The sequence below is a fragment of the Protopterus annectens genome, chromosome 14.part0 (genome assembly GCF_019279795.1).
Source record: "Protopterus annectens isolate FY-2018-M chromosome 14.part0, PAN1.0, whole genome shotgun sequence".
Lineage (NCBI taxonomy): Eukaryota > Metazoa > Chordata > Ceratodontiformes > Protopteridae > Protopterus > Protopterus annectens.
This window is the reverse complement of record NC_056748.1, coordinates 1,121,700,056-1,121,724,374: the sequence shown is the minus strand read 5'-3', so window position 1 is coordinate 1,121,724,374 and position 24,319 is coordinate 1,121,700,056. Positions and strand designations below refer to the sequence as shown.

At 37.6% G+C, this 24,319-nt stretch overlaps 1 protein-coding gene across 1 annotated transcript in view; it reads right to left on the bottom strand.

Annotated features, from left to right (window-relative positions):
• Positions 1-12,773, bottom strand: part of SFRP5 (secreted frizzled related protein 5) — a 383,488-nt gene extending 370,715 nt beyond the window's left edge. The window contains exons 1-2 of the mRNA XM_044056908.1: positions 12,684-12,773; positions 12,025-12,601 (exon numbers count right to left, since the gene is read on the bottom strand). Of these exons, the coding sequence (XP_043912843.1) occupies positions 12,025-12,556 (532 nt within the window). The 5' untranslated portion in view covers positions 12,557-12,601; positions 12,684-12,773. The remainder of the gene's footprint in view (positions 1-12,024; positions 12,602-12,683) is intronic.
• Positions 12,774-24,319: the final 11,546 nt, after the last annotated feature.

Below are 24,319 nucleotides of genomic sequence, written 5' to 3'. Positions count from 1 at the left end.
ATCCTTTAGAAGATTGGTTTTATATCTACTAAATAATTTAAGGAGTTTCTTTTATGGCTTATTTATGACAGTAGGCCTCCAGGGCGTTTTGTTTGAATTTCCCTTGGTAATTGGTTCTGATAGGGACTGCTAACTCTCTGCATTTTTCACAATGTGTGTAGAATCCCTTAGTGAAGCTTGCTACTGTATTAAGGTCAGGGTAGGTTCAGTCATAAGTGAACGTCGATATTTTGTTATATAGTAGATTGAGGCTGGCATGTTTGTCATCTGTAAATTCAGTAGGGTTTACTTTAGGAGCTTTTGGGCATTTAAAGGCGAAGGCCATACATTTATGGTAAGTCTTCACTATAGAAAGAAACACCAGAGTGTATTCCAATAGGTAGCTATATTTGTAAGGATCGGGTTAAGAATGTTGCAAGAATCCATGGTGCACAAGTGGTGAAAGAAAACTTAGTGAGTATTAACAGGAACATGTATTAGTTTGGGAGTGTCATTTGATACTGTTACAAATCCATGTCATGGTATGGTGATTTAATTTTTGCTGATTTGTTTGAGTTAATTTTTGTCCTAAGTTCAAAAGGGCTAGAATTTGAGTTTAGCTGCATGAACTTTAAAAAAGAGATTGTTGTAATGGGTGTAGGATTTGGTGATTGCTTGTTGGTTGAGTTCCTGCTACATTAGAACCCTTTTAGGTGTATATTTTTAGATGAGATAATTTATAGCTGTGTATTTAGTTGGTTCTTGTAACATTGTATACACATTATTCATCCCAGTTTAATTCAGGTTGTGTTGAAGTTCCAGCCACTGTATTTTCTGGAGAGCTATACAATGGTGAGGTTTACTTGGCAGACTTATTACAAATCTAACAATTTTATTTTGTTTTTTCTACTTTCTTAATTTGATTTTTTGAATATAAGTTTCAATACACGACACATTTATCAGGTCAAGTAGCAGCAGGGCTTGGGCTGTGTCAATTACAGCTCCTGTGTAAGACATTGCTTTATTTTGTTCCTATGTTTTGTTAATTTTAGTGGTGACTGTGATTATCTTAAGAGATCAGGGAATAGCTACTCCTAAGTGATTGAGAGAACAGTAATATTTGTTTTTTTTTTTCCAGAGATATGGGGATAGAAAACCATTGTTTTGGTTTTAATTGCACTTAGAATAAGTTATGACATTTGGTGGCAAATCTCCAGTCTATAAAGGCAATTTGAAGATTTGGAGAGCATCCTTATTTTTGTACGACACATTATTGAAGAGTCTTCTACATATTGAATTATTGACTCATTTTTCACAGTTTTGTAAATGTTATTGGTACACATGTTAAATTAGCAGTGGTCTAAGACCTTGGTGGGCCTTCTACCTTGTCAGAGGTAAATATGGAATGGATATCTTTCACAATAACTGGCTGTGATCCGTCTAATAGGTATTTTGACAGGTATAAAAATACTGTATCAACATAACTCTCAACCTCTTAGTACAAGAAATCTGGACAATGCCTGACAAAATGGGGGGACAATGGGCCAAAAATAGGGACATATTTTAAATATTGCTCTTATAAATCTGGAAAGTTGCTAGAATAACAGGCTTTGTTTTAAACATACATTTTCTGAAGGATTTGAAGTCTGAAATTGAAATGTATGTCTTTATATAGTGACTTCAATCCTCAGAAAATTCCAGTAATTTACCATAAAACTACAAATTTTATGAGGAACAGACCAAAAATATGAGCCGAAAATCTGGACAGTTGTGAGGTGTGTGTGTGTGTATCGGTTCTAATGTTATTATTTAGAGGTTGGTATTTATTGCATTTAAGGATGTGAAAATGGTTGTTTGTCTGCTACAGCCAGGCTGAAAATCATAAATGTATTGCAGACAATTTCTTATCTAAAATTTTTGATGGGGGATAATATAGCTATTGGTTGGAAATTTCGTATGAATTAGTCTTTTTCCACCTGCATGGAATGGTGCCGTGAAGAACCCATTTCATATTTTAGGGGTGTAGTGTACCGTTTGATCCATTTATGAGACTAGCTATTGGTTAAACTATAGAAATGGCTCCTATTTTAGGATATTCGGATCTTGGCTGTACCGATCACCAGATCCAGCGGCTATCCGATGAAGAAGCTCTGAAGGGGCAGCTACAAACAACTGTCAGTGATTATTTCACATTGTTTGTACCTTAGTAATAGCTCACTCTTCAATTAGCTATAGAGGGCCTCTGTATATCAATGTATACCATTCTAAGAGGGCTTATTTGTGCCAAAGAATATTGTTTCAGGGGATATTTATCATCTAGACTCTCACCTTTTCTAAGGGACACACTGGTGCAGTGGTAGCGCATCGCCTCACAGCAAGAGGTTCCCCCATTCGATTCTCGGCTGGAGCATCTTCTGTGTGGAGTCTGCATGTCCTCCCCGTGGTCGAGTAGCATTTGAAAGACATGCGTGAGTGGGTGTGCCTTCGTTGAAGGTTGGGCATCGAGCTGGCACCTCGGCACCCTAAAAATCTACTGCCAATCATTAACAGACCGGAGTTCTGCTGCGGCAACCCCTAACTGGGAAAAGCCAAAAGAAAAACAACAACACTAGGTTTCCACCTGCCCTTCTCTCTTTCAAGACATGTTTGATTTTGGTAGTTGTGTTCTATGGGAGAAAACATAAGCAATGACAATTGTCTGCATATTCTAGTAGAATAAATCAAAATTTTCTCACAGTGCTGCAGAAATTGATGATGCTATCTGTAAATAAAACATTAATGTGGTATAAAACAGCCAAAACCACTGCAGTTCTACAGCATGATTCCAAAAGACTTGTGGTCATAGGTGCCTTTACTCTGATGTAGGTCTGTTCCAACTCCAAAAGACTTCTGTTTGGTGTAAGGGGCTTACTTTGTCATAAGACCTGTCTTTAGACATTGCTTAGCTTATACCAAGGGATCATGTTCTAAAAGAGTTTCTCTTGGATTAAGTCAGTTAATCTGAGAGCGAGTCTCTGACTAAGTGCCTTACTCCGAGAGCAAATGTTTTAGAATCTAGCCCATTATTTCGCTAAAAATGAAGTAGGTCTCTTGCATTGGTTTAGAGTATGGGTTCTTCAACAAAATGCCACATTTCACTGAGAAATGATCTACTCTGTCAACTTAAAAAGGAGACCGTGGTAGTGGGGAGTCTAATATGGGGACCTTCATTGCACAGGGTGGGTAAGTTTAGAAGCTGTGATGGATGCTTGGGTCTGAATGAGTTGGTGGTAGAGCATTAAACATGTTGTTATATACTAATGGAAGAATAATTGGACTTTATGGTCTTTGAAAGCTGATAGTCTGACTCTGTCACTGATGGCACCAGCAAAAGAGCCAGTGATGGGATCGACTGTGTAATTCCTTAAATGGTCTTTGGAAGCTCAGAGTGTTGACTACATCATGGCATGTAAATCTGATTTGATAATAGCAACTTTAGATGGCATTTATCTGACAGTGTGGACAATTAACACAGTGTTACTTATTTTGGTTCAGGGTTTGATTTCCTCAGCCTCTATTTGCCTAACTGTATAACTCTCTGCAAGTTATTAACCATTTAAAAAATAACATACTTGGAACCAAGGGCAAACTTTATTGAGCAACAAATTCAAAAATGAGAGTGTTACATTTACTGGTAAACTGTTTTTTTGGTTGCATATTTTAGTTTTAAGAGAGTGGGATTTCTCATTTTTTCTTAACTAGTAAAGCCTCTTAACAAGACAACACTTCTAGGCTAAGACTAAAAAATATCCATGGATCAGTTTTCTACAACAGTTAACAAATAAATAAAAAATGCCACGTCTGAAAAGATTCAATTGATCAGGCCAACTGCCTGGTTAACAAATAACTAAAAACAACTCTCTAGCACTAGGCTTAGGATAAACTGACTATAACAAATTCACACATTGAATCTAAGGTAAGATCTTGGGGTGAAGGAAAATAGACCACACACTGTGGTGGAAAATTTAAGAAGAAAAAAGTATTTCTGTCTGGAAATCTGACCGTTGGTATGTGATGGGAACATTTGGAGGACCCGCTATGGAGTTTTGGCAGCATATCATTTCAGCAGACTGAATTTCTTAACACCAACCGATGCACATTTCTTGTGATAGTAAAATATGGGCTGGAAAACTAAACATCAGTTGTTACAAGTGCGTTTTCTGGCCAGTCCATAGGATGCAAACTTCCTTGTATGCCTTGAATGAGTTTTTACTATTACAAGTAATCAAATTAACTCACGTTTTCTTTGCTTCTCTCTTGCAGCCTATAAGCTTTTGACACCTCAGCTAGCAAACTGCTGAGCTGTTACTTTTTTGGCACAAGTTTCATTGTAATAGAAGTAAAACCACCTTTCTGAAATTTATGCTACAAGAAATACAAAAGTGTAATTTGTTCTTTATGGAATCCTGTTTTGCTATCTTGGACAAATAGTGACTGGCATGAATGTAAAGCGGACAGAGAGATAACTACTGCTTACAGGTTTAACAAAGGCTTACACCTTATTTTGGCAAAGACATACATTCGTCATCGATGCTTAGACTGAGATGGAATGTATATTTTAATGAAAAATTAATTGGGCAACAAAAATCAATGTGCAAGACCATAAATAAAATAAAGCAATATAGGATTGTTGATGGAATTAATGGTATTGGTCTGATATACAGCTTGTTCCCAGACAGCCACACATTACTTAGAGGCCACCTTTATACTTAATATCTCTCTCTTTTTCAGTGATAAGTGTTGCATAAAAAGCAGATAGATAAATGTTCACTTGCAGGATGTCAGGCCAGCTGCAAATGGACCGATGGCAGCTTGTGTTTGCATTACCTCTCATAAAGCACTAAATGTATATATTTTTTTCTTTAAAAAAAAAATTGTGGAAAACTGTTTGTTTAGCAGGGAGATGAACTGGACCACTAGGTACCTTTGCAGTCACAAACTAGTTGCAGTGAATGAAAAAAATGTGCCAGAACAATATTAAATAGTTTACAATTATGAAAACTAAGGTACAATAAAGTACAGCTAGCAGTAATCTACAAAGACTAGTACTACTGCAAAACGTGACATAATATGCACATAGAAATTGCTATAGTGTACTACCAATGCAGTATAATAAGGGAGTACTGTCCTGTACCTATATACAGAGACGGTCAATAAGTCCGATACGCAAGTACAAATCATGATGCAGAATCCACTTCCAGAAATGGCTATTAGGCAATTAGTTAACGAGTTATGTTCCTCCCTGCTTTTGTCCTTTTTGTACTGCTAGGAGCACTCATAAATCACAGAGAAGCATTTCTCAACAGCTATTGTAAATGTTCCATATCAAGCCAAACAAACCCTTTGTCCCTCCTTACTAATTAACCTGTTCCTGAGATAAGTTACATGGCCAGAGAGCACTCTTGTAGCTTAACACAATAATAAATTTAAAACTTCATGCATCAAAATGTGATTCCATGGAAGGTAAAGGTGTCTGAGTTCTCCTGTGAAAATTACAAGAATCCTTAAGTTGAAGTGGGTAATGTTTTTTGTACACAACTCTTAAACAAAGGAAGTGTTTTTTTTTTTTTTAGTAATCCATTGTGATTAAACAGCCTAGATCACACCTCCATGTCTACTCAGACAGCCAGATACGTGAGAGTACATGCAATCCTGACTTCAATATAGTGAGCCCAGAACATTAAATACCAATCCCTTTGAGCAAAGCTAAGATACACACAAAGTGATTTTTTGCCCTACACCTCACAATCCAGGACAAAATGTACTACCTCCAAGACTGTACAACACTGGGGAAAAGGACTGACTTCCTTTCCTGCACTGTGTTTCTTGATAAAACATAGAAATTGACTGCTACTGGCAATGCTCACAGCAGGCTGTCACAATATGCACACCAACTAACCATTACAACATAAAACAAAACGAGACAGTGGTCATCAATTTGGCTTTATCCAGGTCCTGTCTCACTAACCTCAATTTATTTGAAAGTTACTGAAGCAGAGGATAGTGATTATGCAGTGCATACAGTATATTTAGATCTGCTCAAAGCTTTTCACCCCATTCCCCATGCAAACATTATTGATAGACTTGTAACTCTGAATATAAATCCTTATATTCTGTGAGGAATAGCTTACTGGTTGTCTGACCAGAACCCATGTGGTTAGAGTACCAGGTGCCATTTCTGAAAGAGAAGCCGTTATTAGTGGTGTACCACAAGGCTCAGTTTTGGACCCTCTCCTTTTTGGTACTTATTTCTCTGACCTTCAGACCAGCACTTCTGGCCTGTGGTTAACTAAGTTTTCAGATGACTGTAAATTGGTTGTTGCTATTTGATTTTTCAGCTGAGTTACAATTGCTCCAAAACAGCTTAAACCATATTAACAATTGTACCAAAGGACAATATTCTCAAATAAAATGTAAAAAAAGATGGTTCATTCTGGTAAAAAAAAAAAAAAAAAGTTTCATTTACCATATAGGAGATGCACCCCTCCAATCAGACACTGTAGTAAGGGATCTGCATAGTCTTGTTGATAATTCCTTATCATTCATCCATCGTGTCTCCACAGTAAAGTCTTTTATCTGGTCCATCTAATTTCAAAAGGCATTTCCACTAGATCCAAAGAAGTCTTAATTCCCCCCTTTACTCGTATCTTATCAGACCCATTATTGAATCTAACGCACCTTTTGACATGTATTTATCAAAACATATCATACAGTTTGAGAGACCTTAGACGTTCATAACTAAAAATATTAGTGGCCTCAAAATCTTACTTGTCAGGAGAGACTGACATTCCTTATTCTGTACTCTCTTACAGACTCCTCCATGGAGATCTATGTCTAGCCTTTCATGCCATGAAATATCTAAGCCTATTTGATCTCATATTCCTTTGCAAAATAATGGTTCATCAAATATTCAGTTAAAGGAACTAAGCCTTCATCAGCAGATAAATGACAGTAATGTGATAGATTTATATCCTAACATATCCCTCACTTCTGGAATAAACATTCACTACATATCAAGCAGAGTAGCACCCTTGCTTCTTTAAGGTAAACGTAGATAATATGATGGGCAGTTTCAAATTCTCTCAAGGTCTGCCTTGGGTGGCATCCCTTAAGGCTACAGGGAAATTTTGAACAGGGTTTTTGGCTTGAAATGGTCTGCAGTCCAGTTGCCTATGAAGCTCCTTTGTCATGAGTGTGCGGGTTGGTACTGTGGCACAAGGGAAAGTGTCCTCACCACACAGCAAATGGTTCCCCGCTGGAGTTAAAAGGTCAGATTTTTATTATTCCTTTTCTGCTTACTGGCATTTGTGTACTACTGTCTTTCCTGGAAATCAAGCTTCTTGCTGGAAAGGATATATTCTTTACTCATTTGGATATACTGATGAATTCTTGACATCACAAGAATTTCTTTTGACTTTACTCACATTGTGCTCAGCTGGTTACCTGTTTACTTAATACTGTTGCCTTTAATTGCTGAGCATATACAATGCTAGGGGGCAAGAACATGTAAGCTAGAGCGAAAGTAGTTAAGAACTACAACATGTACAGAGCTTGTGGTCAATAAAAAACTTGTTTCAGTTACTTCTCAGGTGAGCCACTCTTCTTGCTTTACTGACTTCTGGTACAAATCCAAATGAACTGCATTTTCAGCATTGTTGTTACTGCAGGGTGCCATTATGAGAGATTAATATGACGAAATAACACTTTCCTCCGCAAGTTAATATTTGCAATTCTTTTGAAACTGTTCTCCCTCCCATTGCAAATAGTCCAAAAGCTGATGGAAGGAGGAAGTAACATTCCTTTCTGGGCTGTAGAATGCTAAACAGTACCTTAGTATTTGGGAGTATTGGATCTTACTGTGTTGCCTTTCTCCCTTAATTGTGATTATGCTGAGTCATGTCGTGCAAAGTCCTGCTACATCTCAACAATGAAAACCTGGAAAGTTTCAAGAAGGCACAACCCGTACTCTGGAACATTCTTCTTTGCTTCATTTGTTAACAGTGAGTGCAATGAAATCACATAATTAGCAATTCAGTAACTTAAAAGAACTCATCAAATCACTTTATTATGGGTACATAATCTAAATAATGTCCAAGCTTGGTCCTGCTTAATACTTTCCTGCCAGCATTTTCCCAATTAAGTCCTTCAGCTAGACTGCCAAAGCACTTTTGTTAAGTCTGCTTTTAGTAAGCTCAGTTCATTCTGGGACTGGGTTAGAATGCTGCTATCTGCATTGTTTTTTCTTATGAAATACCCCATTACAAAGCTTATAAAGATGCATATTCTGAGAACTCTTCTAAAACATGGCAATGGTTATTATAATTTGCATGTTCTTTATGTTGAAAGTGTACTGTGCAGTGACAAAGGAATGGTTACCACATGGTCTGATTTATTTTCCCTTTTATTTAAAAACATTGAAGTGCTTGAAACACTAATCATTGTCATTTATAGGTCCCCTGAGAAAAATTCTTAACTCTATAAAGAAAGTTTATACTCAATGTTGACCTCACTCTGTCTTACGTTAAGTATGCTAGGACCTAGGTCGCCTATATCAGTGAGTCCTCTCTGTCCGTAATTTCAAGTTGCCTGACAATTTATCTAGGTCTAATTACCTCTGATTTTAATAACTGAAAATGTGTGCTGTACTATAGCACAAATGATCAAGTTCTAAAACTAAATTTAGTTTGCCTATTTTCCCCCCTTAGTTTTGTAAATGCAATAAACAGTTGTTAGTTTTTCAGTTGAAAAGACTGCTTATTTATTATAATTTCACATTACTGAAGCCCACACCATTGATTATATATGTAAAGAAACAAGGGAAGGAGGTAAAGACTCTTAAGCTACTGCTGTTTCCCTATCAAATTCATGATTATTCATTGAATATTAGTCTGTTCAACAGGAGCTGCAACAATACTTCTTTTTCTGCAAAGGTCAAGAATTCACTGCACCCCACACACCCTTGAAATTTTACATGCCATCTTATAGGGCCTTTGCACTGTAGTCAAACAACTGTTGCAATTTATTCATGTTTCCTCCCCATCTATGTCAAGTTCTATAAAACTTTTTTTCCCTTCCTCTTTATTCCCTACAAGTCTAACGTGCCAAACTCTGATAACATCATGAAGAAAAGTGACGTAAGAATTTGTACATTTTTAATCTGCAGTTTATTGAAATAAGTCTAATTTGCTTTTTTTTAACCATATGAAAAATATTTAATTTTCTTAGTTTTAATTTGTATACAAAAACGCTACTAGTTTATTACGTCTGAAGAAATGAATGTATAGTCATGCAGGAAAGTTTTGTAATCGTACATTTGTGAGATTATTTTCATATAACTAAGTGCAATTAACTGAATGTCCATGCATTTTAAAGAAAGTTTTGAAATTATATTTGTGACTCTGCTTATATGAAAGTGGTTGCTTTCTTATAAAACAGTACATAATATTAATCAACAGCAAGTCTTTATTGTATTAACATTTTTATTAATAATTATAACTTGATATTTTATTTTTTATGGAATTTCTCTTGGAGCCTTTTCTATTATTGGACATTGCCAGTCAGTTTACTCTGGTGAACTCGGCACAATAAAATGGACTGCACTTGTTTAACTGCTTAATGCAGAAATAATCAACTATTTTGCTAGTGCAAATAATGCCTTATTTTAGTTCTTAGAGGGAGTGAAGTAAGCAGGAAGCAAGGAGGGGAGATTAAGATAAGATGGGACCTAGTTTTTTAGACAAGTGGGGCATTTGTTTGGTAGGAACCAGGACAGAATGCAGTGAAAGTGAATAAATAAAATAGATGGAGATGACTAATAAGCAACAATGGGGAAGGCAGCTCCAAAAAGAAATACGTCTGTACTGGAGACAGGCTGATGGCAGAAAGATTTGGAAAGAAGCCGTGGAACAAGAGAGAGAGAGAGGATGGAAGAGAAGCACACACACAGAAGTCAGTGCATGATGGAGAGCCGAGGTGCACACACCCAACAGGCAGCTGAAGCACTATCCAAGTGCACAGTGCTGTTATGAATTTTGTCCGATGCGATCTATTAAATGCTTCCAGAAGAATTCTGAGTGTTCAGTGGAAGGGGATAAAAGTACAGTGAATAACAAAAAAGTAGAATAAGAAAAAGAGAGTAAAGGAAACCACATACAAGTGTAAATCCCATGAAAGAAAAGATTTTTGGTACCTACCTATACAACGCTGTGTCAACATCAGCTGTGAACTTTAATGTGCGTGTCAGTCCAGCTTTCTGTCTCTGTCTCCACTTCCCAGTTCTGTGCTTGCTCATTAAATTGTGATGGCTGTTATCCTATACAAGCTGATGTGAAGTATTTATTCTCCTTGCTTTGCCTTCACCAGTTCCATTGCATTGGATATGTATAAGAAATGTATTTATTGATAATGCCCTACTACTCACAATCTGTGCTAACTCGTTCTTGCAAAAAAAAAAAAAGTAAGAGCTGAAAATGTTCAGCCTCTCCAAGAGTGTAAATCAGTACTCCCTTTGTAACGCATTTTAGTGCACTGTATGAAAAATAGTACACTAGCATTCTCTTCCACCAAAAATGTTTAACTTTTGCTTTGAAATTGAATAAAACATAGACAAAAATCTGCATTTGTAAACTTTAACAAAACTGTTAGCTTTGCAAAATGCCTCATTTTACTAGAATCTAGAAGCTTTGATAGTAAACATTAAATCATACACGACCAGACACACAAAAAAAGCAAACTTGGGGTAAATAACTGAAAAATATGACGATTCACCAGGAATCATATTGCATATTTTGACAGCAATCAGATATGCAAAGCAAAATTTAAGCCCCATTCAGTATTCATTTAAGAAACACATGCGATTAGTCAGCACAATACTTTTTAAATGAGTACTGTATGTTTGTCATTTAATACTCTGTGCAGCACATGCTCAGCCATGATCATATTCTGACGTCTGCTTGCCTCACTCACTTGGATGAAATAATTCAGAATAACTTACTGTACTGTGGACCATGTGAATTACAGTCTAGAATTAACTTAAAAATCTTATGTCCTTATGCTTGCAATTGACAAAGTGAAGCAAACATTTTAGCATGCAAGAGGCAAGCAAGTTGGACTCATTGATGAATTCTACCAGTGAAAAACACGTACACAAGCATGCCCACACCTGAATATATCGAAGAACACACACAGGTTATTTATGTATTTAGTTGTATGGCTTTTTATACACACACACACACACACACACACACTCCCCACACTGACATGACTGTACATATATATATAACTACAGAGATGTGCACTCATAAACATATTCACAGACACGTCCCACCACACATGGCTATATGCACACACCCAAGCAGATGCAAACCCAGACTTGTATTCATTTACATATTTGCTGTTGTGATGCTATATACACATAATCATGCACACACAAGTGTATACACACACATACACATGCGCCCACTTTTGAAGTCTACTCTTGGGGTTTCCTTACCAATCACTCAGAATATTTTCAGAGCTATCTATGGCATGGAATGTTGAAAAATGACCGTTTGTAACAAGTTGCAACAGCCTTCACATTAAGAAAGAAGGTTGTTACTGGCAATTGGGAAACAGCTTTGCAGGTCATATTAATCATGAAATGAACATTGTAAAGGAATACTTTTGATGTAAAAGAGGGACAAAAGGCTTCTTTGTTTAGATATTAAGTTACTGTCCAGTATATTTGGATAGGAAAAGGATTCTTTCTCACCTGCTCTATTTTACGTTCCTCAATTTACTATCTCAGAAACATTGTCTTATTCTAAAATGGGGAAATTCATGACAACACAAGGATGCTGCTGTCAGGTAAATATTAATTACTGCAAAGACTGAAAGACAGTACAGATCTATAAATCTGTCTTGTAAAACTATTTTTTCTTAGACATTGCTTAGTTTCTCGGAATTAAAGCAGTGAATAAAAACCTGGAAATGCAGAAAGCTGTAACATGAAGAAAGTGGGTTTCCTACCTGGTTGTGGAGTATTTTTAGGGTCAGAAAACTGTACTGTGATGCAGAGATCATTATCAATCGGAAACTTGTCGCATTTCAGCATTTCTGGCCAGGGAAAACCATAAGATTCCATTACAGGTGCACAGCTGTCCCTGACTGCCTCGCAGAGTGAACGACAAGGGTAAATGGGCCTGTCTAGGCACACAGGTGCAAAGAGAGAGCATAGGAAAAGCTGAGTATCAGCATGGCAACGCTTCGCCAAAAGTGGGACCCAACTGCTAGCCTGCTGTCGTACCTCTGGCAGTGTTTCATGATCCAGTAAGTTGGGTAACCTCATTCTTTGGTAGCCCACATTATAACAGAGCCTCAAGTCCATAGGGATGTCCATACACTGTGTCTGCTTTGAGTTAAAGCGCACGTGTGAGTTGTCATACTGCCAACTGTAGTACTCACCGGTAGAGTCGTCTGCCCTTCCTGGCAAGCTTGGTCCCAATGACAATGTGATTATTATACCAACAAAGTTCCAGTGGCATGACAGCAGGACACTCATTTCTCCAGTCTTTTTGCTTACAAATCTCTCTCAGTATATTCCAAGCTGCAAGTCAAAAAAGTCAGAATTAAGATGAAGTAGTAAAGAATAAAAAAAAAAATGCACTTTTTTTTCTGAGCCACTCAACCTTTCTTCTGTCTCTTGGTTTGACTGAATAAGTTGCAGCCGCTGGACAGCAGCAAGTTTGGGATTTGAGAAGAACTTTTCTGCACTGAACTCCTTACACAGCGGGGACACTTGTAGCCCACCCCTCCTACTCACTGAAAGGATTAATGATTAGCCAGTCCTTTCTGAAGAGCACGCCCCTTCCAGTACTAGCTCACTTAGTCTTGCTTATGCAGACTGTAGAACAGCATTCTGTCTCGCTTATTTTTTCTCCCTCTTCTTTCTTCTGTTTCTTCTCTAACCTTTCCTGCAAGATTTCTCATTTGCCTTTTTTTTTAAACTGGTAAACTAAACAAGTTACTATCCCTGATATATAGACGAAACTTTAAGTGGCTGACACTTTGTCAAACATTTTCATTACCAGATTTTAGAGTTGAGTTGTGTGCATATACACTATCTGTAGCTATAAGAGAATTTCACATTTATAATATTTTCCTTTGGTATGTATTTGTCTGTGTAGCTTCCCGTTGCCACTAGACAGTAGTAAGCCAGGTACTGATGTTTATGTACGTTTCCATTCATGTCCATATCTGTATTTTTGGGCTTTCAAAATGTGATTGACTACATGTGGTCAGCTGCATTTATATGGCTGTGTGTGTAACACGTGTGTACAGGTATGTCTCTGAATCTGTATCAGGTAGAAAGTCTACATATGTGTAGGGGTTTGTATGACTTCCCCTGTATACTTGGAGTGCAACATGGGCACTACTCCCATAAAGCATGAATTTCTTGTACAAATACTTGAAGCTTTCATGCTATTTAAAAGGGACATTATTATTAAGAGAAGCAAATGAACTGACAAAAACCTTTGTGAAACAAAAAGATGAATGCAGTTAAGACTGGTACATATGATATTCAGATAAAATGAAGAGATATGTCCTATCCCCATTGGGACTGGCTGTCCTATGTGCTCTAAGCATGCATGTCAGGGTGGGACTAGTGCTGTGTATGTGGAGGGGAGTGGCCACGGTGGTGCAGCGGTTAGCATTGCCTCCTCAAAGCAACAGGTTCTCTGGTTTGATCCTCGGCTGGGGTGCCTTCTGTGTGGAGTCTGCATGTCCTCCCTGTGGTCACGTGGGTTTTCTACGGGTGCTCCGGTTTCCTCCCATATCCCAAAGACATGCAATAGGTGGATTGGACACTCTAAATTGGCCCTAGGTGTAAGTGTGTGCATGTGTGTGCCTTCTGTGGAAGGCTGGGCGCTGGGCTGGCAACTCGACACTGTAAAACTCCACTGTCAATTGTGAGCAGACTGATGATCCGCTGTGGCAACCCCTAACTGGGAAAAGCTGGAAGAAGAAGTCGCATGAGATTACTGTGAATCACTGTGGCTTTTCTCTGTGATCTTTCCTTGATAAAGTAAATAGGCTGTCATTGCAAGGTTCATCCAGGAAAGAACTTAATACTTATGATTCAGACAAGGAGGAGAGTGTTGCTGAATATTAGTTGGGGATTCTTGCTGTGGTCAGCTGAGGGAGTACTAGAACAGTATGCGCAGCATAGCTAAAATTTTCCATGTATGATCCTTTTCAACTGGGGGACAGGGTCTGAATTGCCTAGATGCAGAAAAGCCTCAAGTATAATTCTATTATTAAGGCCTTATTAAGTTTAATTCTATTGGCTGCTGAAAATGGAAATCGAAATTTAAACCAACTATTTGAAGTACTGAATATTGTAAAAGATAAGAGAACTGGAAGTGGGATCCTTAGAAAAGGGGAGGAGAAAATTACATAGAAATAAATAGAATTTGTGGGAATAAAACATGACGAATAATCTTCAAGAGGAGAGAGGTTTAAGGGAGTGCAAGAACTGAGTGAGTTATATGTTCATGGATTTCTAGGCTAACGAGTCAATAGCCTTTATAAGCCTAGCCGATATAACCTGCTTTTACCCAGTATATGGCCTCTGGGGGCAGGAGGATGGCATGGGGTTGTGGCTATGATTAGCGTATTTTTACAGATTGCCCCTTTCAGTAAGAGACATAGGTGCAACACCAGCTGTGACTTTGTGATGCCCCCTCCATCGATCCAAACTGCTCTTGAAGAGGGCTAGAGAAGAGCTCTGCTTAATGTGAATAAGAAGCCTGTTCCAAAGAAGGGGCAGTCTCTGGGATATGCATCTGTTTCTCCAGCAGGTTTAAAGGGTGGACCCCGGTGCTGTTTGTCTTGCTGATGTACAATAGCTCCATCGGGGTTGGATTTATGAGTGTCTTGTAGGTCAAGTATGGGGCATCCATTAATAGCTGGTAGGAGAGAGAGTAAAGGGATAAGGCTTTGTCTCTTCACATAGGAAGTGTTGTTAGCATCCTGTCTTTTCTTTGTGAGGAACCTCTGAGGTCACTCCAACTGTTATAGGTGCCTAGTCAAGTACATGCCAAATGGCACGTTGTACTGAATTATTAGTCTAATAAGGGCTGAGTACAGTGGCACCCTAATTTTCCTGAATCTAGATGCCATACCTTTACTTATAAGTTGTCACATAGAACGACTTTACCACTGTAGGTGCATGAAAGTCAAAGCTCATGTTACTGTCTATCTGCTTACTTGGATCCCACACTTCTGAGTCTGCTGTTTAGGGGTGTGCTGTTAATGTTCTAGTTTGCAGGGGTATTTGACTGCTCAAAGGGTACAGTAATGCATTTCTTCACATTTAGTTTCAGGCTATGGCTCTGACACCAATAATTTGTCTGATTATACCCTCCTAAAGGATATCTACACCATTGGTGGATTCAGTGATTGCCTCCATGTTGCAGTCCTCGGCAAACTTTATGATCCAGAGACCTTACACATTGGACGTTTTGAACTGAAAGACAGTTAATATGGTTTGTTTTATATTAATGCATGTGTGCCCTATATCTTAAGTGATAATTTAATAAAGGCGCTCAAAAAACATATTCCAGCCATTTCTAAACTTACTAATCTGTATAGATGAACTATTGGAGATTTAATGCCAAAAAAAGATCAGGTGGTGTCCCCTAAGAATTAATTGGCTTACTAAGGAGGGATTCTCTGCAAGCCAGCAAACTGCTGCTGTGTAACACTGCAAACTATTATGTTCTACAAAATTTGATAGCTGCAACTACTTGGCTGTAAATTAACCGATACCCCAAGACCTTGGCTTCCTTTCCCTACCCTATAAGCACATACTAGGTGGGGATTGTTTGTTCTGAAATCTTTGAAATGAGAGAAGTTCAAAAAAATCTAAAACAAGCAAGTCCATTAAAAATATTTTATTAGAGAAAACAAATCATTTGATCCGCTCTGTAATATATCTTAGAAGGGTTACGCCAGCTGTAAAATACACTATGAACACATCAATTAACGCTAATTATTAATTAGAACATCAAACAGAAAATTCTATGTATAACAACCGCTTCTATGACATATTTAAACCTTTAAAAGATGCATCATCCTGCATTAAAATATATTGTGCTTTTTCCTCGCAAAAGAAACTTTTTAAATTTTCTTCTTTTATGTTTGCAGAACTGAGAGCCAAGTGTGCGCACACATACGGAAGCATACATGTGACTGGGTAGCTCTTTCATCTTCTTCTTTCGGCTTTTCCCGGGTAGCACTTTAATGATGAGGCTAAATGGGCAAAGAAAATGGACTTAAATATATCAAGTCCACAACAGCAGTTTCTCAGAGGATTCCCTGTTGTACTAGGTATAATGATCTCAGACTTATTATATGTAAGTTCGGGGGGAGGGGGCATAAGGTCCTTTTTCTCCGCACACCAGGGAGTGCTGGAGGCCTTGCCACATATAAAACGAAGTTCAAAGAAGAAGTGTGTGATGATCAATATTTGCTCATAAGTGTTTTTGCTCTCTGGGATGTCTGCACTAGACGTCGAGTCTCCTGACATTTCACAGGGGAGAAATGGGATTGAGTTGCTAGCAATGTCTTGAACAGTGTAGTAAAGCCTTTTATGTTGGTCCACAATGCTAATCAAGCTACACTCAATTTTTTCCAAAGGCCTGTTGAACTGTTCTTGTAGAAAAGTACAACTGTAGTGATCGAATTTCATGTGTAATGTAAGAAATCATTTTTCACTGGAATTGCTCGTTTTGTTATTGGATATTTGTATTGTCTCACTCATCTCAGTAAGGCCCAAGACCAGGCCCCACACCCTGGGATAGCCTGCATGGTATAAACCAGTAGTGCACAGCCTTTTTGTGGGGAGGGCCACTACACAAATTCTTAATGCATCTGCAGGCCACCTCAAAATATACTAAGCCGTTACGAGTTAACTATAGGTACAGGTGACTGGCATTTTTACTTGAGGGCAGTCATGAAATTGCCTGTTTTCTACATCAGCTTTGCATTTAACCTTATTCTGGCTTCAGCCATGACTTATTACAAACTCTTGCAGAAAGTTACTACCATTTACAGACTACAAGTTGTAAACAAGAAAGAATAGTTACTTCCATGGCTAAAAGTAGAGGTATGTGCAACTGCAGTCAATTAGGTAAGTAAGCATGTGCTGGAAAGTTTGCATGACTGGAGTAAGGCATAGCATTTTTTCACTTTTTTTTAAATATTTTGGTTACTCTCTGGGGGCTGGATGGCATGGCCTGATTTGGCCCTGGGCCGGACGTTGTGCACCACTGGTTTAAACTCTACTCCCTTTCCACAGAACTAGCTGTCTTGTTTCTCTTACACTCTTATAGCACATTATGTGGGGTTTTAATGTTCCTACTTTATAAACACCTTTCTGGACTTATATTACTGATACTGGTCAAAATGTTTTTTCATATCTCCTAGAAAAAAAAAAACAGATTTAGCTCTTGTATGAGAGTTTGCTGTAAGATTACCACACATCATTTAAGAATTACTGCAATATAGATACCTGAATTTACAGGTAAGTTAAGTATTGGTACACAGAATAAGCTCCTTTATTGAAAGCTATGGGTCATTAAGATGTTTTTTCCCCATAGAGGTGTGGGCAAATATAGGGAGACCATAGTCTTAATGAGCATGTAATATACTTTTACTAAATCCCACCAGGCAGAAAGGCACTGTACTCTCCGTAAACTGACACAAAACAGTACTGCAGAAAAATGACCACTTCAGTATTTTTTCAACTGTTCCAAAATGTAAGCACAAATTAGACGAGCAGGATAAGTTGACGTTCGTGGTACTGTTTGTTCGAGTTATACTTTTACTAAATGCCAAGCTAACTTTGGAGAAAAACAATAACATGAGTATGCAACACTCAAGCAGAGAACTGCTAATTTTCCATTTAATTATGTGGATGGAGGTTGAGGAAAATCCCTAAATATTTAAGGGAAGATAGAGAAATACCTTGGAGTGTAGACCAGACATTAGGCGGTATACACAAAGAATATACCTTTCAGTTTAAAATTTGCTTTCTTCTAAGCCAGCTAACAATTATTCAAAGGTCTTGTTTAATTACAAAATTGGTATTAATGTAGGTAGTGTAAAGGTAGCAGGAATATCAGCATATGAGGTCATAGAGATGATGGATAGTTGGTGAGTGTTTAGGAAAATGATGACATTAAAAGGACTGTGTACTGAGCTTTGATGGACACCAGAGTTCAAAGTGGCACTCAAATGAAATGAGAGACTAGCTTAACACCTGAAGAAGGGTAATCTTTACAACAGAATACAACTTCTAGAGCAAAATGAGCAGAGGGTGAGGAGTCTCTTATGAGATTGTGGCTGACAACTCAATGCTTTCAGAAGATCTATGAAATCATTCTTTAGATGCCCTCCATGGCATTTAGAATTACTCAAATGCGACTTAAATCTAATAGGATATCACCATCTACATGAAGGGAAAATACTACTCTGTACTTTCAAGACTAATTAAAGGGGATGCACTTTTGTGAACACTATGAAAATTTACTTAAGTTTTAAGCCATTATGAAGCATATTAACTGTGATTCTGACATTGTTCTAATCCTGGCTAAACCTTTTGAACATAAAAGCATGTCTGAGGCAAGCACAGTCATGCATGCCTGCTCCATTTGTGTGCAAACGTTTCATATAGCAAAGTAGAACATATTGTGACAAGAAATAAAGATAAAAGTATCGGATTGAAACAAGCCTGGTAGAAAAGTGCTTATTTGGCGTCCATTATACTCAAATAAAGGTGCAGTACCTATGGAAGATTCCAGTAGTCTCATTTACGTGTCTAATACATGTGGGTGGTAATATGTTTCGCAGGATAATCTTTGTACATCTTTTGCCCTAGACAGCATGCCCTTCACCACCTGTTTGTTTCTTTCCCTTCACTAGCCAAGAATGTTTCAGTGTTTTTAGGGTAAGCTAGTAGCAGGACCATCCCAGTCTATATGAGAAGATCTAATCAGTGGGTCTTCTCAGACCATCTTGTTACATTACTGCATTTATAATGGATTAAAAAACTTTTTATGATGCATGTAGATTAGAGACATGAAGCTCCCTTATTTCCCTGCATAGATTATAGAGCTTTGGTACATCTCTTTGTCAGTTTCATGTTCCAGGGAATAAATGCCTAATTTGGCTATTGTATATACCTAACATTTGTTGATAAGCTTCAAACCATTTCTTTTTGGTCCTTTCTACCTATTCCCAAACATGTTTGGGTTTGTTCTTGAGATGTGATGCTCAGAACATGACTTCACATAAAGGCTGTGCAAACTGAGATATTCTGCTCCTGTATACTGTTGGACATCCCAAATAGACATGTATTTTACTGTTCTTTGGTAGCGTTGAGTCTACTATGGTTTAGTGTTCACTGAAATCACAGAGGCATATTTTTTGCAAAGTATTGAAGAACCTACAATCTGATCAGCACTATTAAAGGACATCTTTCACTTAGCAAATCTTGATTGGGCAGTATCCCAGTCCTCCAGTTCCTGCTGCTTTCCAGATGTTGGCCTTCTTCAGAAGGAATATTTTGCAGCACTGGATTTTTTCATCAAGAAAGATATATAAACAAAGGGTCAGTTAGCAAAGCCTTTCAAGCCATACACAAAACTACTAAAATTGTTTTATCGTAAAAGGGTAATCTGAAAATGTCCTCTAGCAAATATTTTTTTTTGTCTTGCACAAACACCTCTGTGAACCTGCAGCATATACACTGATGTGGAATAGTATTGGAACATTTTTGCAGTTCTGAATAACAATATAATAATTTTATAATATGACTGCAGAAGAGCAAATGATTTTCAACTCTATTAAGGATGATATTTCTATCAGGGTTATGTGTGCAGACAAAGGGGGTTCAATGGTCAAAGTGAATTCTGATGATTATGTGAAGGGGGTGCAATTTTCTATTAACAGATGAAACTGCATATAAAAAAAGTTTCCAAAGGTGGTCATCTAAAACCTTACAAAAGAGTAGAGTCTTGGCTTTTTTAAGCTTTGGCAGAAGGTTTAATTTCCAGGAATATGTATGAGTTTTTTTGTAGTAGACAAACCCAAGATAGGGCATCTCTTTGGAATTCCAAAGATACACAAGGATGGTCATTGTCCCCCTTACAGGCCCTATAGTTTCCTCACCAGCATCAAAGTTAGAGCCAAGTTCTATGTTTATAGACAGAACTCTGAGATAGTGCAGAAGACCAAATCCTTTATTAGGGAACATTTTGATTTTGTTAAGCAAAATCAAGAAAATTAAGGTTGAAGATGATGATTTGTTGGTGACAGTTCATGTGGCATCTTTATACACCTGCATTCCCCATGATTTGGGTTTAGAGTGGGTTGGGAATTTAATTAACAGTGGAGAATATGAATTAGAAGAGTGTAGGTTCATGCTGGAATGCATGGACAACATTTTTTCATACAGTTACTTCGTTTGACAGTGAATATTTCTTGCAAATCAAGGGTGTGGGGATGGGTGCCAGGATGGCTCTCAATTATGCCAACTTAGTTTTGGCTTACTGGGAAAACAACATTATGTCCAGTTTTACCAACAGACACAAAATTGTGAGTTACCATCATTTTATTGATGATTTTTTATTTGGAGAGGAACACCAACTGAGCTCTTGCTATTTATTGAAGGCATGAACAGCACCACCTCTTTTTTGCATTTTACTGGTAGCTAGGACAATTTTAAGATTTGTTTTTTAGATGTAGAGGTTATTAAAGAGAAAGATAAATTTTTTTTGAGGTCCAGCATCAGTTATAAAAATGTAGCAAGTAATGGTCTTTTGAGTTATTCTAGTATGTATCCCACTTATGTGAAATCCAACATTATAAAGGGGCAGTTAGTAAGACTTAAGAGACTTACAAGTGACGAAGCACAGTTAGATCTGTTAGTGCAGGAACTGCTCTTTAGATTTAAAAACAGAGGGTACCCTTCCAAAATTGTGCATGACATTATTAGTACAAATGAAAAAGAGGGGCTCGGAGGAAACGCACGACAAGAAGGATTGGGTTACGTCAGTGTTGTTAACCTTTACCATATATGGCAAAGAAATCAAAAATATAGTGTCCACCAACTGGAGAATATTAGTTTCTAACTGTGATCTTCACATGGTCGTAGGAGAAGCCCTCATTTTTGTTAACACGAGCAAGGAATTTCAAAGAAATGTTAGAAAGTAGACCAAGAAAAAAGCCCCAAGGTAACACAGGTACTTTTAAATGCAAAAGCTGCAATTTTTGTAAATACATTTCAGAGGACCAGGCTTTGATATTCTAACCCAGAACAAGATGTGGCACGTTCCAGCATTTTCAATTGTAAATCTACCTTTGTGGTATACATGGCAAAATTCTTCACCTGTTTTTCGTTTTATATTGGGAAGACCAATAGGCAACTTAAAAACAGGATGTATGAGCATTATTATGCCATTAGAAAGAGAAATTTAAATAATGCTCTTTATAAGCACACTTTAAACTGTGTAGGTAACAATGACAGTGTTAAGTTTCTTTTCAAAGTCGTAGATCATGTTCCAGTGTATTTCAATGGAGACAGAGAGGGGGAACTAGATTTTAGGGAGTTCAAATGGCAGGTTCTTTTGGATGCATGCATGGCACCAGGGCTTAACAATGGTGTCAACTATAAAGATGTGCTGAAAAGAAAAGCCTGTTATAATAAATGTAAATAGTTTATATACTTGTTAAAAATGAATGCATTATTTAAGATTATTTTATACACACACATTTTTTACATTAGGTTTTAAGAAAACTGAGATCTAATTGGTTTGATGTGTACTGATGGTGCTATAAAAATGGGACACTTTTTTTAACAGTTTGTTCTGAGGAAGGCCTAATTTTTGGGCTGAAAGCGTTAAACCAGTGGATTAAAGCCTTTTTTGTGTGACACAGTACTTCACCATTACTTGTGGTTTTCTTTTTAATTTTACAAAAGTTACACAAGGTGTGAGACAAGTCTGCAGTTTTTTCTTGAATTTTTTATGTGAAATCGCAGCAAATGCCCTTTAATTTTTGTCAATACTTTTAAGGGAAAAAAATATAAGGGACGCTTTTTTGTAATAGAGGTATGGCCTCTCCTGTCTCTGTTTTAGCAATACGTTTAACAGGTGTGCTGATTCTGTTGGTACAAAAGCTAGTTCCTAAAGAGTATGTGCCTGAATTCCATTAGATCAGTAGGATGTATATGCTTTGACATCTCTGATCATATGATGCTCTTCAGTGAGAAGGAAGTGAGTGGTGATAAAGTTTAACTCATAAAATGGAGGGAGCACTTTTGTGGCTAAGACTTGGTACCTGTAGATAAGACCAGGTTTGGGATTTGCTCTCACTGACATTGGCACGTACAAGATGTATAACATGACTTCCTTCCCCTTATATTTCATTGACTCCTTGATGGACATTTTCTTCTCCTTCCTACAGGTATAAGACGGTTCAAGTCCATTATTTGCTTGATCATTATTGTGATGACCCACCACTGGACCAGTAATCGAGGAGCCTCAATCCTCACCACTAGCACCAGTGGGGGATGTACGTTGGGAGGATGACAACTACACACACAGTATTTCCAGATGCAGCTCTCTGCATCAAGTGCAATTTCCCTTAACAGCACACACAGACCACAGTCAGACTGGGGCTGGTTTATCCCTCTTTCTCCAGATCCCTAATAAGACTCCCCACTCGTGCAGCTATATAGTTGAGATCTCAGATGAATGGCCAAGCCAAGACCTCCAGCACCCTCTCTGTCCAACCAGTGCTTCATGTGCCTGCCCAAGTACCTGACACACACTGATACACTTGGAGGTTTGGTTTACACACACACACACACACACACACACACACACACACACACACACACACACAGACACACACACACACCTGGGAAAGGCTGGCACAAGTTTACTAGCTATGCCACCTTTTTTCTAGGGTATAAGGTACTTATCACTACCACCAGCCAGCTCCCTGTCAGGTACTTTAAGGCCCTTAACAAGGGGTGTCCAACCTTACTGTGTAATGTTACTATTAATCCAAGTGATAGCTTGACCAAGAGCAAGGCTATTAGGAATGGCCCACACAGTGTTACCAAATAAATATGCAAGTACTCTCAGAACTTAAATATCTCTACACAGATCAGCCACAGTGAAAGGTTTCAATATATTTAATAATAAAAGAATAACACAATACTAAATATATATTTAAAGTGATATCAAAGTTTAAAATCACAGGAAATATTTTTAACAACATTGCACAACAGTCTCAAATAAATAAAGAAAAATATCTAAGCTACGTTTTGCTATATTCCTGATTATATCTAAGAGAATTACTATACACTAGTTAACTTACTTACAGAGCATGCCAGATGTGGTGAATGGATCTTCTCTAGTTGTCGGGTCAAAGACAGAGTACAGAATGCTGTCACTCTCTCAGAAACTCTTCAAATTAAAATCTCAAATGTTACTACTGGGTTAGCTTGCAGAATTGCATAATTTTTTTTTGTCATCTGACTCTATTCCAGATGAAACCCCCACTACTGGAATCTGGCAGTATTTAGCATCTGCCTGAGAAAATACATAGACCTCAGATCTTTGACAAATGTTGGAAGTCATAAAATAATAAAACATTTCCAAGACAATACCGAAGGCTTCTCAGCACAGACATTGTACCTGTAGTGGCCATAAAGTAATTTAATTTCAGCTATTTTTCTGAAGTTGTGCTGGACTGACATTAACTTCCTGTGTTCCATTTCCCCCTGTTAAAATATATACATTTAAACAGTTACAATAGCTGTATGTACATTTCTGTTCTATTCCAGTAGGGCACACTGTGGATACATCTTTAAGCTTTTTTCAAAAACTTTTTTCAATACATATCTGTACAAAGAAGTTTGATATACACATGGCATACAGTTCTAATGCAGTTGTCACACAAGCATCTTTTATGAATTATGGATATTCACAAATTTCATATAATTATTTACAAAATTCCAGATAGCTGTGCTGCCAGTATCTCCCTTATCAAAATTAACTTTTAATTTTAGAATGTGTTTTTTTAGGATTGCTATACCTTAATATAGTTTTGTTCTTCTGGAGAACTGGTTGGCAATTTTTTTTAGTAACAATATTTTGAAGCTTTGATATTTATGGGATATTAATTTCAGTAAGAAAAAGAAATCTGCTTCATGAGCTATGACTTCCATAAGTTGTCAGAGTGTTTATGT